Source organism: Nymphalis io, chromosome 11 (genome assembly GCF_905147045.1).
Source record: "Nymphalis io chromosome 11, ilAglIoxx1.1, whole genome shotgun sequence".
Taxonomy (NCBI): domain Eukaryota; kingdom Metazoa; phylum Arthropoda; class Insecta; order Lepidoptera; family Nymphalidae; genus Nymphalis; species Nymphalis io.
In genome coordinates, this window is record NC_065898.1 from 7,427,166 (window position 1) to 7,444,602 (window position 17,437).

Consider the following 17,437-nt stretch of genomic DNA (forward strand, 5'->3'; position numbering starts at 1 on the left):
TGAAAATAATCTATCTTTGGAATTCGAAATAACCCAGTGGTTTGAATAAGTGAATATTTACTAAAGATTGCGGGTTTAACTGCAAAATTCACATATTCACACGCAACCTGGGCAAGCACCAAGAAAACATCGTAAGGAAATCTATATGTGTCGGATGTAAATCTGGTAGATTTACATATACATATGTCTATGCCGCAACCCGCATTGGAGCAGTGTGGTGGAATGAGCTAGGCACAATGGCGTATGGTATACATTCTTGCATTCCTACAGCTTTGCCTAATAACTGTCACTGAAAAAAACATAATTTTATCTACTTTAAAATTATGTTTAGTTAAATTCAAACTTAATATCTCAATTCCATTATATTGAAACCGTTCTAAATATAAACTTACAAAAGATTGCAGTCTCTCTTACAATGTTTTTAATACGTCTGAGTATATGACACTTGTAAGGGGCGTCTAATAGGACACATTCCTCGAGGAATACGATTGTGCACAACTGCGGCGCCTTCCAAGGAACGCACAATAAGCTTTGGATCGAAATGAAATTAGGCTTAGAATACATCATACTAGTTTAAAGATATTAGAAAATCTATCATACAGTATTTAACCAATATTAAAATAATTCACGTAAATATATAATATTAATTATGTGTAAAAAAACCCAATGAATACCCATTGACAGTTCACAGTAAATAACTTTTTAATTCATAAAACTATATTAATTATCTAACGCCTATGTTTTAATTATTAGTTTTTAATCAGACAGATTACAGTCGCAATAAACACACTAATTTATTTTAATAAATATTCTCTTTTGTGTTTCTCTATTGTATTTGTACGCACGCTTTGTTTTGAAATTAGCCGCTGGGGCAGAAAATGGGGCACTTCTTACTAATAATCCGAAAGATTATAGTATACTGCCATCTGAACATAATATATCTGTTTTTCATTCATAGCCATCACTTTAATGACATTTGATATTTCCCTTTAGCATCGTTGAACTAGTTTTTACTAATTCATTTAAATATCAATTTAGTCGATATAAATCATTGAATAAAACAAGATTACTTGAAATAGAAGTTACGGATAATAATCTGTTAAACATTTGACCAACGCGCGCGGTATAAAAAGGTGAAATCGTTATATGTTGGCTACATAAAAAAATAATTAAAAAAATACGTACGAATAGGTCCTCAGATTGTAACATGCGCACACGGCTTTAGCTCGAGTGGGTAGTGCCGCACGACACGACAGTGTAGCAAAGTCCCGCAACGAAGCTTTATTTGGTTCTTTCAAATATGTTCGCCTGTAGTATGTATATTTTAACAGAATTTGATATAAAATGAAGAAAACAATAATCATTAGTTGTTAATATGTTTACGTTACAGAGTAATATCTTATTATTTTTATTAATATATTATTATTAATTTATTTGCTTAATAGTATGCAAATTCACTTTATTTTTACTTAATATAACACCATCCAAGTTAAACTATTGAATAGAATAGAATATGCTTTATTGTACACCAAAAGAGTTACAGAATCATTTTAAACACAAACACAAAAGAAACGAAAACTATTTTGTACAAAAGGCGGTCTTATCGCTAAAAGAGCGATCTCTTCCAGACAACCTTTGGGTGAAGGACATGAAATTAATAAATAAATAAAGCGGTAAGGAGGTGTACTAATCATCTCAATTTTTATTTTTTAAATATACATAGTTCTATAGCTAGATATACATAAATATAAATAATATATACATAAACATACATATATAATATATAAAAAAATATATGTAATTATGATAATTAAAATAATAAATAGCAATAAAGTGCGGTAGATAATAAAACAACACTCCCTGATAATTATAAAGATAAATAATACGCCTTGAGTCGGATTTTAAATGTGTTAATAGTTTGAGATTGTCTTAAGTGGAGTGGTAAAGAATTCCATAGGCGAACTGCTTGGACAGAGAAAGAATTGGTATAAAAAGAAGAGTGAGAAGGAATTTTAAGAATTAGATTATCGTCAAATCGTAGAGTGCGGCTGTGCGGGTCCTTAAGGGATTCAAAACTGTGTTTTAGATAGTGAGGAGAATTTGGATGAAAAAGTATACAGTAAAGAAGAGAAAGAATATGAGTATTCCTGCGAAGACGGATTGGGAGCCACTTGAGTTTTTTGCGAAATTGAAATATATTATATTATATAGATTCGTTTTAGCGAATGACATTATTAAAAAAGACACATTAATTGTCTCAAATATCAATACGACTGTAAACGAATTCTTAAATTGTAAGTAATTACTTGATAGACAATCACTGCAGCGGCTCAAGGCTTAAATTTCACAATACTGAATTAATTTGAGATTTGCAATAGAACCCACAACATAAAGATGTCACAAACGGACACATAAATTATGTTAGACCTACGTACCTAGAGGTTAGCCATTAGCCACGATCTGTCACGGAGCTCAATCGCCCACTGGCACACTATCATAGGGTAGGCATCCGTTTTCATATTGTACTACCTTCGTTACTATTGAAACGGTTAAGTCCGGCCACTGAGTGAATACGTTTCCGACGCCTGTCATTTGATCATGACTTGATACACTAGAAATATAAAAAGTTGACATATAAGTCTCGTAGCAGCGTCGTGTTTTTTTATTAAAAATATTAATAATTTTTGTGGTCTATTTTTTTTAATTAAATTTACCACAATGTAATACCATTTTTTTGTAATTGGACATTATGATATCATTTTTCGTTTTATTCGTTTGCAGCAAATAAGCGATAATTAATAATGTTATTGTTAATTCTGATCGGAATAATAGATATACATTTATAAAAAGTAAAATTGAATTGCATCTGATGAAATCATACAATTGTAACGATTACACAAAAGCACTTGCATGTTCGGAAAGCGTTCAACGAGGCGATTTTTCTTACGTCAGGTATCTTTGAAAACACGCACAATAATCTTGTAAATAATTATCATAATAAAGCATGTTAAGTAAAATTTTAACTGAAGTTAATTTTTTAGGTAGAATGACTTTGTGGGTAAAACACTGATCTTAACCAAAAATCGTGGTTTCAAATTCGGAAAGAACCGATTACTTATTAAGTATTGAATTTGTATTCATCTTGTGGTCGACGGTCTAGACATCGCGAAGAAACTACTAACTCACAGTTAGGCAGCGTGGAAGAAGACTAAGAAGATGAAGTTCCATTACCTATTGGTAATTATTTATTAAATAAAGTTTTTTTATTAAATAAAGGTTATTTTATTAAATAAAGTTTATTGTAAACAGTAACCTTAAGTATATGATTAATGCTGAATAATACTGTATGGTAAGACCTTCATTTCAGACGAAAGTTCATTGAACAAGAAACGATACATACCAATGCAACATCAAATTCAAATAGGGCATGATCCATTATAAATTATAGAAAATAACAACAAAATTAGGTTATTTTATTGAATACAGTTTTCACTTCGTAACCATAAGAGTGAATGATAACAGTTGAAATTGTATCGTTGTTATATTCCGACCGTGATTGCCTTTTGTTTTCCATTTATATCGAAATATATATAAGTATTCTACACCCTATTCTGGTAAGTAAAATTTAACCTATATTACAATTACTTTGAATATCTTTGAGCTTTGAATATAAAATGATATCTCAGCATGCCTTGTATATGCTATCGTTAAGTCCTTGCTTTCAATGATATGACAAATCATAATACTATTTCCTATATTCTTCTATAAATATTATATCATTTACGGGATGATGAATGATTTTATTATCCCCATATATATCTTTAATTTTAATTTTATATATTATAAAAATGATTGTACATTACTTAAATACCTAGTTTATTACAATATAATAAGTACCGATTTGTGATACCATTGAGCAATAAGATAAACATTTCAATAATTACAGTACGGTGAGGTATAGATCAGTTTTGTATAAATAAATGAAAATGAATTAATTTGTTAAAATTTGCACTATCCAAAACTTATTATCCAAATTTATAAAGGCAACACACTATCAACTAGCTCAATTATTATACAAATATATTTTTTAATCAACGCTTTTGACATGTTTTGTATAATATTTTAATGACAGAAATGAATCGTTTCTTTTGGAATAAACTTAAGCATATTACTTAATAGGTTTCAAAAAAACTTACAAGTAGTTAGTTACTCAATGAATGTAGTTTCTGTATGACAAATACACAGTTATAGTAATTGATAGAATCAACCGGCTTACGGCTCTACCCGACCACGTACTCTATCCGTTTCGGTAGAGCAACTGTCTACACGTATACTATATTTCGTTAGTAGAATTATCAGTATTTCCTTGAAGCTACCAGTGGCTATCAACTTCCATATAAGAAATAAATTGTAGGAAATCCAACAACAAAGATCGCAATCTTAAAAGGGCTGTCAGTTTCTGATAGAAAACTACTTTTATATAATATTGAACCAACTTGAAATAAGCTACAATTGTTTCAATCTGTAGAAATAAAAAAAGTAGTAGACTTTGAGAAGGATAATATAATGGATGTTAAAATAAATAGCGCAACTCGATAATATTTAAATGTAATAAATAATTATAAATAAAAAACAAATTCAACAATAGACGCGTTTATTGATTGTGTGACAATATTCTTATTATTACTAGTGCCACAAGTGATATGATAACAGTAAAAATATCTATTTTAATGTATTGCATTGATTTCAATTAAATCACTGGTCTATTTTAATATTAAACTTCAAAACATAATATTTTAGTCGAAAATCTATTTTACAGGCATACACGTGTGTAGAGTTCTTAATAATCTGTGACTTTAAATAATGAAATAATTGTATTTTTTTTTATTATCAAGATAGATATGTTTTAAAAGTCAATAAAAGAACATGATATTATCATCTTAAGCTTATTCTTATTTAGGAATTTAATAGTAATATACTCTTATATTAATTATTTATTATAATAGCTAAAAATGTCAGCTCCGATTTAATCTAAGCACATGATATGCTCGAAGTGTTGTTATTTAGTGATATTTACAATAACAATTTTTATATATAATTAATATAATAATCGTATTTGATTTGAAGGTATAATTTCGATTTGAAAACGCCAATTTTATATTAATTTCTATAACGATATCATTAATCCAATTTCCGAATATCTTAGAACGATTGCTTTGGTAGATTTTTGACTAACAGAGACCGTATTATGATCGTCTTTAAATTAAATTTTCACCGCTTCCAATTATGTAACAACAATTTACATGCACCTTAAAGATATTTTTATCTTTCACAAATACATCACTACATCTAATTACTTTTTACAATTTTCCTAGCTACGTGCAGAAAATCGCTAAAGCGAAAATCCTGATTAACAATTATTATATCTAGGAACGCATAAAATCGTAAACCTAAGTTTTTTACAGCACTAGTAATTTTACTTAATTTTCGATTCCTGACGTATCTAACGAAGTATGCACTGGATTACATGTAAGATTTGTCATTAACATTATTGTAATACGAAGAAAAGTACATCTAATTAAGTAACCACTATTGCTACGTGAGACGTCACTTACGTACAAAATTGATAGTCATCAACGGTAGCCGAAGTCGACCAAACGTATTTGTCACTCACTCGAAGGGCTGACACCACAGCGGCGGCGGCGGCGGCAGCGGCAGCGGGTAGGGCCCGGGCTATGTGGAGATGGCGAGCGCAGAGGGTCGGTGTGGGTGTGCGGGGTGCGCGGGGTGTGCGGAATGCGGGGAGGTTGCGGATGGAGAACCCGCTCCGGGAGAACAAGTCACCTTCCCCATGAATGAGCGAATATCATCAAAACATGCGTCCTGCTCCGTGTCCGCAGAGCTTGGAGAATCACCGCCCTCCGCCTCGTGCTTTTTCAAATGCCGATCAAGGTTCGTCTGCTGCCCGAAGCATCGGTCGCACAACGGACACCTGAAGGGTCTTTCCTTGTTATGAATGTTCCGCACATGCCGTTGTAGGTTAGACGATATAGAAAAGGAACGCTCACAGTACTTACATTTGTAAGGCTGTTCTCCGGTATGCGTGCGGAGATGTCGCGTAAGGTTAGCGCTTCTCGGGAACACCTTTCCGCAAAAAGTACAAGCGTAACGATCGCGAAGTTTACCCGATCCAGTACTTAGTTCACGAAACTTCGCGTAAGCACTAGGCTGCCTATCTGGACCGTCAGTACCGAGAACTGGAGATAAAAAATTGAACGGGCTCGGAACATAAGGTGAATGTGAAGAATTTAAGATAGAATCCGAAGTGGTGTGAAACTGCGGAAAACGTGGCCTATACATGGCGTCAATGAGACTGTTGTTATGCTGTGGGTGAACAGGCATCGGAAAAGCTAAAGAAGGTGAAACGAGGGGCTTCGGCGAATCCTCTATTTCTACTGCCTCTACGTCGACATTCGTAGTTTCATTTTCGGGAGTCTTGTTGTCCCTATCGATGGGACTTTCAGGAGGTGAATATGATTTAATCGAGGAGTTGCGAAAGGAATGATCATCGTTTTCCATATCTGAATCTTTATCGCTATGCTTTCGCGTAACTGATAAATCTAATGGCTGATTCTGTTCCTTTCTTGTTTCTTCTTCAATAATAGATTTACTATCGATGTCGTCCCCAGCATTTTTAGATAAATCTCTGGGAAGTGCTGGAGAGACTGATTTGTTTCTTAACAATTCATTATTATTTTGCTTCAAAGATAAGTTGAAAGGAGAATTATGTTTAACTTCCTCTCTTGAAAAGTTAAATGGACCAATGGATGTCGACATTGGCATTACTGGTGACGGGCGCTGCTTTGAAGAAGCTTCTTCGGCTGACGGTGGTGATTGCTTAACGTAAATATTCTGTTGTTTTGGTGTATTTCTATTTACATCTCTTTTATTGTTTTCTACGTCAATTTCCTTACTTTTCTTTATCTCATCTAAGGACGTTGAACTATCCATGCTTTTAACTGACATTCTACCTTCCTGTTGCTGTTTTGCGACTAAATTAGCATTGAGTGCGATATCATGTTCCATTGCTAATCTTGCACCTTGTACATTAAAAAGGAGAGGACTCAAAAATTCAGGTGGACATGCGGCAGCAGCAGCAGAGAATAGCGCAGGATAATGTGCGAAAGTGTTATACGGCAGAGGTAATGCCGGTCCTCTATACATTGGAAACGGATTAGTATTATTTGGAGTATTCATGACGTTTGATAAAGATGGTATCTGCGGAAGACCTTGTGGTAGTGATCCTCGAAGGTTTACGTTTGCTGCGGATGCAGTGTCGCAAAATCTTTTATGCTTCGTTAAAGCAGCATACGATGGAAATGATTGCCCGCATTTTCCACATTCAACGAGTGCTCTACACGCGACATGCATTCGTTTGTGACGACACAAATTCGAAAATTGAGTGTATGCCTGGAAAAAAAGTTCATATTAATATTAAGTAGAAGAGATCTCTTTTTTAAGATGTCTGCTTCATATCTGAACTCGTGTAAAGCGATTTACTAAGAATATTTTAATTCATTTCGTAATCTTATAATTATTGCGATAGAATTACAATGTAAGAGACAGACTTAAATATCAGATATGTTTAAATCACGATTGTTAACGATAAGTTATACACTAATCGCATAATTTTCGCTTGGATTATACAGATCCGGATACTCACTTTATAGCAGACCTTGCACTGGAAAGGTTTGACGCTGGAGTGGATGTGCGTGTGCTGCTTGAGCCCAGAGGAAGTGGCGAAGGTCTTTCCGCACTCTGGACAGGCGTGGCTGCGAGCGCCGACGTGCTGCGCGCGAATGTGGCGCTGGAGGTTGGAAGGATCGGTAAATACCTGAAATAACATCAGGTTTCGAAAAACGTGGTAAATTTTTCTCATAACAATTTAAATATTTACCTTAAAACTTGAAATATAAGTAAAATTGATTCTTGTGTAATTGTTTTTATCATACAAGTTTCAATTATGAAATAAAATCAGGTAATTACTTCAATTCTTTATCAAACCAAGTTTAAATATTATTCCAATATATTAAATTATTTAAATGTCCACCGTATATAAATGATCATGAAATCACACCTTCGGGCAATTTTCGCAGGGGTACTTTCTAATATCAGTGTGGGTGAGCGCTCGATGTCTCAGCAGAAGAGCACGGGAGCTATATGCTCGATTACAGAGTTCACAGTGAAAAGCTGATGCTGGTTGAGCGTGAGCTTGGATCAAGTGTCGGTCTAGCCTAGAAAGAAACATATCAAATTTAAAAAAGTAATAATATGATGGATAGACTAATGTAAATAATATAAGTTAATCAAATACATTTATGGACAATCTGACTGTCCCATTTGTGGACAACATTTACGTATTTCCTATTTAAGATACGATTTTCTAGTAATATCTTTGTAAATGAAGCAAAATTATTCAATGCTTATGCAGAACAACATCAGATTCCGTCAATATCCATAATAGAAAGTGAAAAAGATAAGCTTAACGAACTAGTATCAGTGAAGTTGCATTAAGCGACGACTCGGATGCAAGTACAGGAAGACAAAATAATATCTATATCTAGACCCAAGATCGCCTACGCGGGCAACTTAGTGCAATCCAGCCCATACATAACTCAAACGTGTTTTGGTTCCACACAGCGAGTGTTCCAATTCATATTTGATATAACCTTAACAAGTGTAGTATAATAAAACAAAATCATAAATATAATTGCAAAATTCATCATAAATATTTTTAACGCTTAACAAAATCAAACGCCTTCCCGAAATCTATGCTGACATTCGACAGTAACATATCACTTGCACGAATTATTTAAGTATGATTGCAACTGGTTCAGCGCACGCAACCCTTGCCGCCTCTGGCTACTCGTAACGTTACATCTGTTATGTATTACATAAAATACATTTTAATCGACCGAATTACATTGCTGGTTATATATTAAAGACTTATTCTAAACATTAGAGAAAGGCCGTTCGAAATCGCATGTTGATTTGTCTCGTACTTGTCAATGTGATAAGACAGAACGTTTTCACTCTCCTCAACCGACCGCCCGCCGTATCTTTTAATTAATCTTAGAAATAAAATCTAACATCAGTAATGGTTCTATCGCTTACATGTAACTGGTCGATTGCGCAGTTGAGGCCTATACTGAGTTATCGAAAGAGCAAATAGTCGGACAAGTTTGTTTGATAACGATATTTATTATTTTACTTTAAGATTTTATATATTTTAAGCGTAGGCTTCAAACCTGACTGTAAGTAATTAATATGAACTTGTCTATCTAAAGATATAGAATTACTAATTCAAAGCGGATGTTATTAATATAAAAAATATATATATAAAAACTCGCGTTACATCTTAGTCAGTCGGTTATCAATGTCTTGACAAATGTAAAATGTAGCGTTATAGCCTCAAGGCTCTTGTATCTGAATCAGAGATCTTCAGCGAATATTTTATTACTGCTCACAATTCACGAACATTCAAATAAGATTTTCAAGATATATTAATTTCGTTTTTAAATTTACCCGTGTTGCGACGGATTTAGGGTTTAATTTAGGTTTTTTTTTAATATTGCAACACAATAGTTAAATATATTATAATCATAATTTTTAAAGTTATATATATTTGTAACTCAATATTAAAATATTCATATTTTAGTCATCTGCTATAACTTTATTTCATTAAACAAGTTTTCTCTGTGAATATATCAACTAGCATGTTTCAATGTAAATTAGGGCTAGAACATACAAGAGAATAGTCATTATAAGATGCTGATCGCAGAATCGATCTGCATGTTCTCGGATTGATAACATCCAATGAACAACTTTCATTCGGAGCCGATCCATTTAACTCCACCCACATACGCCACTGACACAAGATGCGGTATTAAAATGTTGCTAAGTTATCTTATCGAATTCATAGGAACCTTGAAATTTGACGCTTTAAATAATTACTCAAAAACAAATTAGTGTTTCACAGTAGTAATGTTTTATAGTAACATAAGTACGGTGAAGTTTTAAAAGAAAAAAGAATATCTATATTTCTTTTAAATAAAATACAGTTACTAAATCTGTTAATAAAATCGAAATTTAAATTATAAAATATTATATTTACGTGATGTGATCATATAATATTCAGCAAATACATAAAATTGCAGTAAATTATATGCTATTTATAAAACAGTTGCATTTTAGTTGCCCATAGTCTAATCACGTACTACCGATGGCCGAGTTTACATTTTAATAATCTATTGTAGACTGAATATTAACAATGGCAATAACAATTGATTCAGATTTTACAAAGCAAACAATTTAACTCGACCTTGCGAATTGACAACTAATTATGACAACTTATAATATCAATCGATGATAAATGAATACAAAACCTTTGTTCATAAAAAAACATACAAGAATGTTGATGCAAATTTAAAATCAATCTCAAATGTTAGTGAATTTATTAAGTGCTCTAATCGTACATATCGAGACAAAGGTTTTTCTGTGAAATTAAACGTCATAATATAACATATACAAATAAAATATCAAATTAAAAATTTAGCGTTTCACAAGGGACATTTCACACATTGAAGAATTCGATTCATCGGTCGAAATTCACGCTTTTTGTTTTACTCCAAGTTTAGCCGTTTTGTTGTCCAAATCTACAGTAGAAGTTCATTTTCAATTGATGTATTATATATTTCGAGTATGAAAATTTTCGATGTTGATGTTGATATATAATTCGTTAAAAAATTATCCTTAAAAGTTTTTTTTATAGCATTTGAACATATTCAGTCTTTGACATATCATATTTGTAGAAAGAGAACGACTAAGTTATTTTTGGATTGCAAATATAAAAGTATTAAGAAACATTTTTTATATAGCAGATTTCATTTAACTTTTAATATCGTATTCATAGATATATAATTTTAGTCACAGTAAGTTTATTGGAGAAGTTTGGAGAAGGAAAATGTCTGAAGAATATAATTAAGTGTTGTAAATGGACATCGATTTCTCGATGTCCTACAAATATTTCCAACAATTCATTGAGTAGTGATGTCGCGATAAGAGGATACGTTAAAACTGGTGCATGTCGATAATCAAGATCTTTTGCATTATTGACGAGTCTCGACGCCGCTTCGACAGAATATGATGAAACACGCCATTATAGACTACCAACCATCGCTTGTTACCGACAGAAATCATTGCTTGTATATATTTTGGTTAAATTATGAAACGCATACCTAGTTAATGCATACCATAAGGTAGATGTTCTTTCTAATGATTCTCGTTTATTTTATCTGGTAATAAATCTAATAAAGGAGATATTACACATTTCATATATTGTCAATTTAGTATTGTATGTTTTTTTTAATTACGAACCGATGAACGGCAATTTTATTTCCAACATATTTTAATTTTTTACGTTATTTGCATTTGCAAATATTGTAAATAATCTCTTTCTTTGCAGCGTAGATTTTGCGCATACCCCAAATGGATAAAAGGCAAGCAAATGATTACGATGATCCTTATCCGAACCAAATACATAAAACATGGACATACTATTCACTGACAAAATTTTATTTATATTATATTTTCATTTGCTATAATTATTAAATACAATATTATGTAGAAAATACTAAAACGGCAGACAAAATACGGATAAGAATAATCATTTTAAGTAAATTACGAGATTTAAAATTCGAATGAATGTTGCAACGTCGCGTGCCAGCAACAAGTTATCAACGCACGCGTCTTATCGAAGGAGCACATCTTTAGTTGGAAATAAATCTAAAATAGACTTGAGATGACCAAAGAGTATTGCGGGTTAATGGTTTTGAAGACGTTTGAAATTTATTGACTTCTGCTCCTTACGCAGCTTGACTGATTGGTTTAGATAAGGATAAGAATGAATTATTTCAAATCAATACGACGTGTTTATTTTTTATATCTGATGCTGGTTGTTTTTTAAATACGTAAAGACAATTGTTATAAATATCGAAAAATGAGACTTAATACAACCCCTAGTCAAAACAAGATAAAAAAAGTATTTTTTTTAGAATGAGAAATTTTTTTTTATTATGCTATATTAAATAAAAAATCAACTTACGCGTCGATGTTAGGAAAAGGCCCGTCGCAAAAGGAACACCGAGGCTCTGTATCCTCTCGTTCCTCGTCTTCAGGCTGCGAGCTCGATGAGTTCACACTTGATCCTTCACGGCCTGTAAATTAAAATTTTAACTACATTAACAAACATATTTTGCTATTAAAAAAACATATAAAAACTTTTTCATGTTCACAAATAAAACAAAATAACTTTCGAATCTTAGACACGAAAATTAGTGGGATAATATTATATGATATAAGTATCAATACTTTAAAGAACATTCTGTTGTAGTATGATTAGACACATAATTAATGAAATCACTACTTTCAACTGTTTAACTTTTTTAATTACAGATTGTTGGGTTTAGCAAAATAAATTATTATGACTACAAATAAAAAAATTAACAGTAAATTCGCATATTAAAGTTAATTGTATGCATTAAATAGTCAACCAACTTTGTATTACATTGAGTTGTAATGTAAATAATAGTACAGTAAACACGATAGTACAATCTACTTGAATCTTGATTTTATCAATTGATCAATGATAGGCAATACGTATATATTACGCGTCATGTAAATCAGGCTTGGAGCAAGACAGTAGCAATTAATAGAAGACTTTCATAACAGGACGCATAAACCTCCGCTGACAGCCGCTGCAGCATCCTGACATGAATTAATTTGTTTTATTGGGTGTTCCATTTAGAAAGCGCTGTAACTGCTTAGAAGTCAATATCGATAGTTTATAGAGAGCAATAAGTTACACGGGAACTATGTTTTTTGCAACAACTAATATTTCTTTTTCATATTACATCTTCATAAATGGTATTCCCTTACAAATAACTATTTGAAACTATTTTAACACTATTCATCGTGAAATAAAATTAGATTTATAATTAAAACAAACAGCTTTTCATGAATTAAATTTGCTTAAATATAAATTATTGTATCAGAGTAAAGCAAAAAAGCACAATGAAACTACCATAAAACCATACCACTTTTTACCATTTTTTAAATACAATTAATTAAACTTTAAATACTATTATGGCAATTTACGTACTTAATAATATATCCTAAAACTAAAAATAAAATAAAAACAAACTACACATTAAAAATTTATAGAATAAACACGCCGTCTTATTTTAAACTATTATAAAGATTGTCCTGTGGCATTGTGACTTATGACATGACTCCGGTACAAAATAAAACCTTATATAAAAACGTACCAAATCGCCAAGGAAACAAAGTCATCATCTTAAAAACGTCAAATAGAACATGATTTGAAGATCACGAGCGGGCGTCGGAACTATGATATATTTTACATTGACACGTGCAGAATTAATTCGAGTCACGACAAGTGAAACCACGCCTCAAGCATTGTCTAACGAGCCCGCATCCGTGATAAGCCCGCAAGGATGGTGATATCATCGGAGTAATATGAAGGAACGAAATAGAAATAATAAATCATAAAATATTGATCAAGTCTAAGCCTACTAGTACTTATTTTCAGCTTATACCGCTTATATTATATTAATAGCTTTGAATGAATTTACTTGTCATTTTAGAAACGACACTACAAAAAAAAATTATTCTAAATATTATTATTTTAATTTGCTAAAGTAAGTATAAGTAGTATAACTTACCTTAGTGTCGAATTATTGTAAAAACAATTTAACAGCACCAATTCTCCGAGTAAATCGAACCGCGTAAAACTGATGGTACCAAAGAAGGTGAGAGGTCAACCGAACTGTATATGATGTCAATACGACACTGAGGTGCTAGTACAAATTATCAAAAGCCACCCACCCCCACCCTACCTGATCGCGAGGGTAAATATGTTCACTTGATCCGACATTCGCATTGGAAATCATCTATGCGTGACACGTTCACATTTTGTGGTATTTTAATGTGTTAGTCCTATTATTAATAACTCATTAAAAACATACATCGAGAAACATTCGTAATTGAATATCAATCCAAGAAAATATCAAATCTGTGCAATCGTTAAAACTTCACTCGATAACTGTAATTGAATATATGGAAACTCATTGTAAATCATTATTTGTCTAATTATATGAATAAATTCAATTCCTGTAATATATACTCTGTTAAATTAAAGATTAAGCTGCGACAGATATCACTACAATATAAAATTAAAATAAAAAAAATTTTTTTTTACATTCTCACAATAACTTGGCTTATCAACACTCTGTGATTTCTTCATTCGAATGTCAAGTCATATTACTAATGATAATAAAAGAAAAATCATTGCCTTACGTGGTCTTACTTTCACTAATTTCAGTCTTTCTATCATTATTGATTTGACATTCGAAACAGACAAAGCATTGCTTAACTAAACACCCGCTAAACATCGTTTATAAGTAATCCTGGTAATTATCGATTCGCTTAAAATTAACAGCCATAAAACATCCTATTACTTTTTCTCGGACCTACCCTACATAGATAGCAATATAACTATAGAAACAGCTTTAAAATAATATCGTTATTTATCTATTCTTATCTCGTTTAGTATTTACCATAAATATTTTATCATAATTGCACGGCCGTTTTAAAAAATAATGTAAATTGTGCAAAATTTACTGAATTTTGTCTGTTCGAGTGAAAATTATTGTATAAATACACATACAATACCACATTCTTACATGCTTTATTGTTCGCTAGCATTTATTTTAAATTTTGTTTTAAGCGAAACCAGAAAACAGCCTATTGCGAGAATATTTACAAACTTGCCCAGTAAACAAAACACACAGGGAAGCAATGCATAATCCTTATCTCAGGCAATAAAATAGATAATTAATCATAACGCATACCTTTAGTTTACAGAATTTACACATTAAGAATACCAACCATGCCAGCAATCAATTGACGATGGAATCAGGAAAAGTTGTTTTTCATACGCACCGCGGATTGGCAACGAGCAAATCAATAAATACTTTTTGCATGGAAAAAATGTATTGAATTCCTAAGTATATTAATTACCGATAATCGATATTTTATCCAGAGTCAACAACTATGTGGAACGGATAGTAGTATAATCTTAGTTAAAGTTAGAATACAATACTTAATATTATCATCGAATCGAGTGCTATTGTCTGAAATAACAAATCCTTCTTTTTTTGTAGTTATAGAGCCTAAAGCTATAAACTAAAATATTGTATTTCAAATTTAGAATACAAAAAGGACGCGTGGAAGACAAAAAGGACTACCTAATAATTAAATTCTGATAATTCATCAATAAAACCATTTACAATTCCTTATTGATATAAATATGTATTTTGTTTACACTTATCCTAAACTTACTCGTTCACCGTTACTGTTCACCATTCGCGAGGACGTTAAGTTTTCCCACGGCGTTACCAAATGGCGTAGATGGCGCTACCGGACCGTGACGGTGACTTACTGATGTTTTGAATTAATTTAACTACTGCTGTACCTCACCTGTTGTCTCGGTCTTTATATTCGAAATGTAATTTATATTGTATACGTGTATACTTAAAGGAACTTTCACTGTGGGAAAACTTATGGCCTTCAAAAAAATTACTTGCGTATTTGTATCTTTACGAAGTTCACTTATTCACTAACGTTATATTCATATTATATAAACTTTATACGTTTCGAAAAGTATTAATTACTTATAAAAACCTTTATGTTTGTCAAAAAACATAAACAAATCTGATTTATAATATTACACAATAATTTAAAAGTATTTAAAAAACTATTTCTTATTGAAACTTGTTACTAATTATTTTCGGTAGAAACTACATTCTAGTGGTAACTTAATTTCAATAGAATCTTTTAAAATGACCATTCAAAAGTACTTGTAAGAGCTTACTTGAAGAAAGTATAGGAAGAGAGAATTATTAAGAATTTTGATTTGATATACAAATTGCAATACACAACAAAACATTCCCTTTATGACATTTATACATTTAACCGTCAAATTCACAATCAAATTACAGGTACGTTAAAGCATTGCAGCCCTGCAGCAGTAAGCCCTTATCGCTCACGGCGCAGATTCTGAACGCGTCAGGTGCGTCCCAAGCTCGCCGTTACGCCCCGCGGTGCGAACGGACCTTTACCGGTACTGACCGTTGCACAGGATGCTGGTGCATCGCCGTTTTGAATCTATAATAACTAGCTTTAAACGAATCGTCTTATTGTATGTCTATTTCATGTTTTACTAGCTTAATAAAATCTGAATTAAAAAATGTTAAACAGATGAGATTATATTTTTATCTTTAATAGAATTATTGTACTGCTTAATTTTGCGTTGCATCAAGATAGCAGTTTTAACTAATCTCCAAACAAATATACGAGGACAAACGCTCCCGTACCAGATTTAACCCTTCACCGGGGGCGGGAATATTAAATTGAAATATTTCTATTTTATTGTCCGTAATATTTATTTGATTGTTAAATAAATACGCGATGTGGGACGCTGAGCGATTGTAGTTGGTTTAATGGAGGGTGAGAGCATTGTAGTCGGTTAATTTTTTGATTAATCATTCAATTTGTGGGGGAATCGTTGCAATTGTGATAAATTTTGGTTTTGCGCAAATGATGCCTTTCTAATATCAATCGGGAATGTGTAATTGAAACTTTAAGTAAAATTAATGAAAATATTGATTAATTTTATCTACTCGTATACATAAGTTATAGTATATATAATTTCACAATTATTATTTTACAACATTAAGATTCACAATATAAAAATTATTAAACGAATCGATGTTGTTATGTTGTTTTTCTTATTTACAAATATATATAAAACGCCAAGTAACTGCGTATTATGATAATCAATCTTAATAAAACATTTTCATTATTTCTTATCAGATTTTGAAAAAATAGATTTAACATCAACGGTATGATAATACGGCTTCTACACACAACAATGGCGCATGCGCTGCGTCGGACAAAGCAACGTCATCAATTTTAATCTGTGCGACAATTGCGCGATGACAAATGTCAGCGCGCGACACTCATTCATTACTCGCACGAATGCACGCGGCCAATTTAAAAAAAGAACTACTAATAAAGGGTTAGTATTACATTATTATTATTACGATTGACGTCAACTGGATTATTATAATATTTTGCATAATAATTATTTTGAAAAACATGTTTCTGTTTATACTTAATATTAAATATTTTTAATATTAAGGTAAGTATTCTGAATAAATCATATTATATATGTGTGTTTATGTTTAGACTTTCAAATACCTAACTAAATTGATACCGCTGGCAAATTGCTCATAAC

At 31.8% G+C, this 17,437-nt stretch overlaps 1 protein-coding gene across 4 annotated transcripts in view; it reads right to left on the bottom strand.

Moving 5' to 3' along the window:
- Nucleotides 1–4,664: 4,664 nt before the first annotated feature.
- The window catches only part of LOC126771914 (histone-lysine N-methyltransferase MECOM-like), a 99,083-nt gene continuing 86,310 nt past the window's right edge, over nucleotides 4,665–17,437 (bottom strand). For 3 of the 4 annotated variants that reach the window (XM_050492079.1, XM_050492082.1, XM_050492081.1), the window contains 4 exons: nucleotides 12,164–12,275; nucleotides 8,138–8,294; nucleotides 7,724–7,894; nucleotides 4,665–7,470 (listed from right to left, as the gene is read on the bottom strand). In XM_050492079.1, coding sequence (XP_050348036.1) covers nucleotides 5,734–7,470; nucleotides 7,724–7,894; nucleotides 8,138–8,294; nucleotides 12,164–12,275 — 2,177 coding nt within the window. In that variant the 3' untranslated portion in view covers nucleotides 4,665–5,733. The remainder of the gene's footprint in view (nucleotides 7,471–7,723; nucleotides 7,895–8,137; nucleotides 8,295–12,163; nucleotides 12,276–17,437) is intronic. The other variant, XM_050492080.1, reaches the window with a different exon arrangement.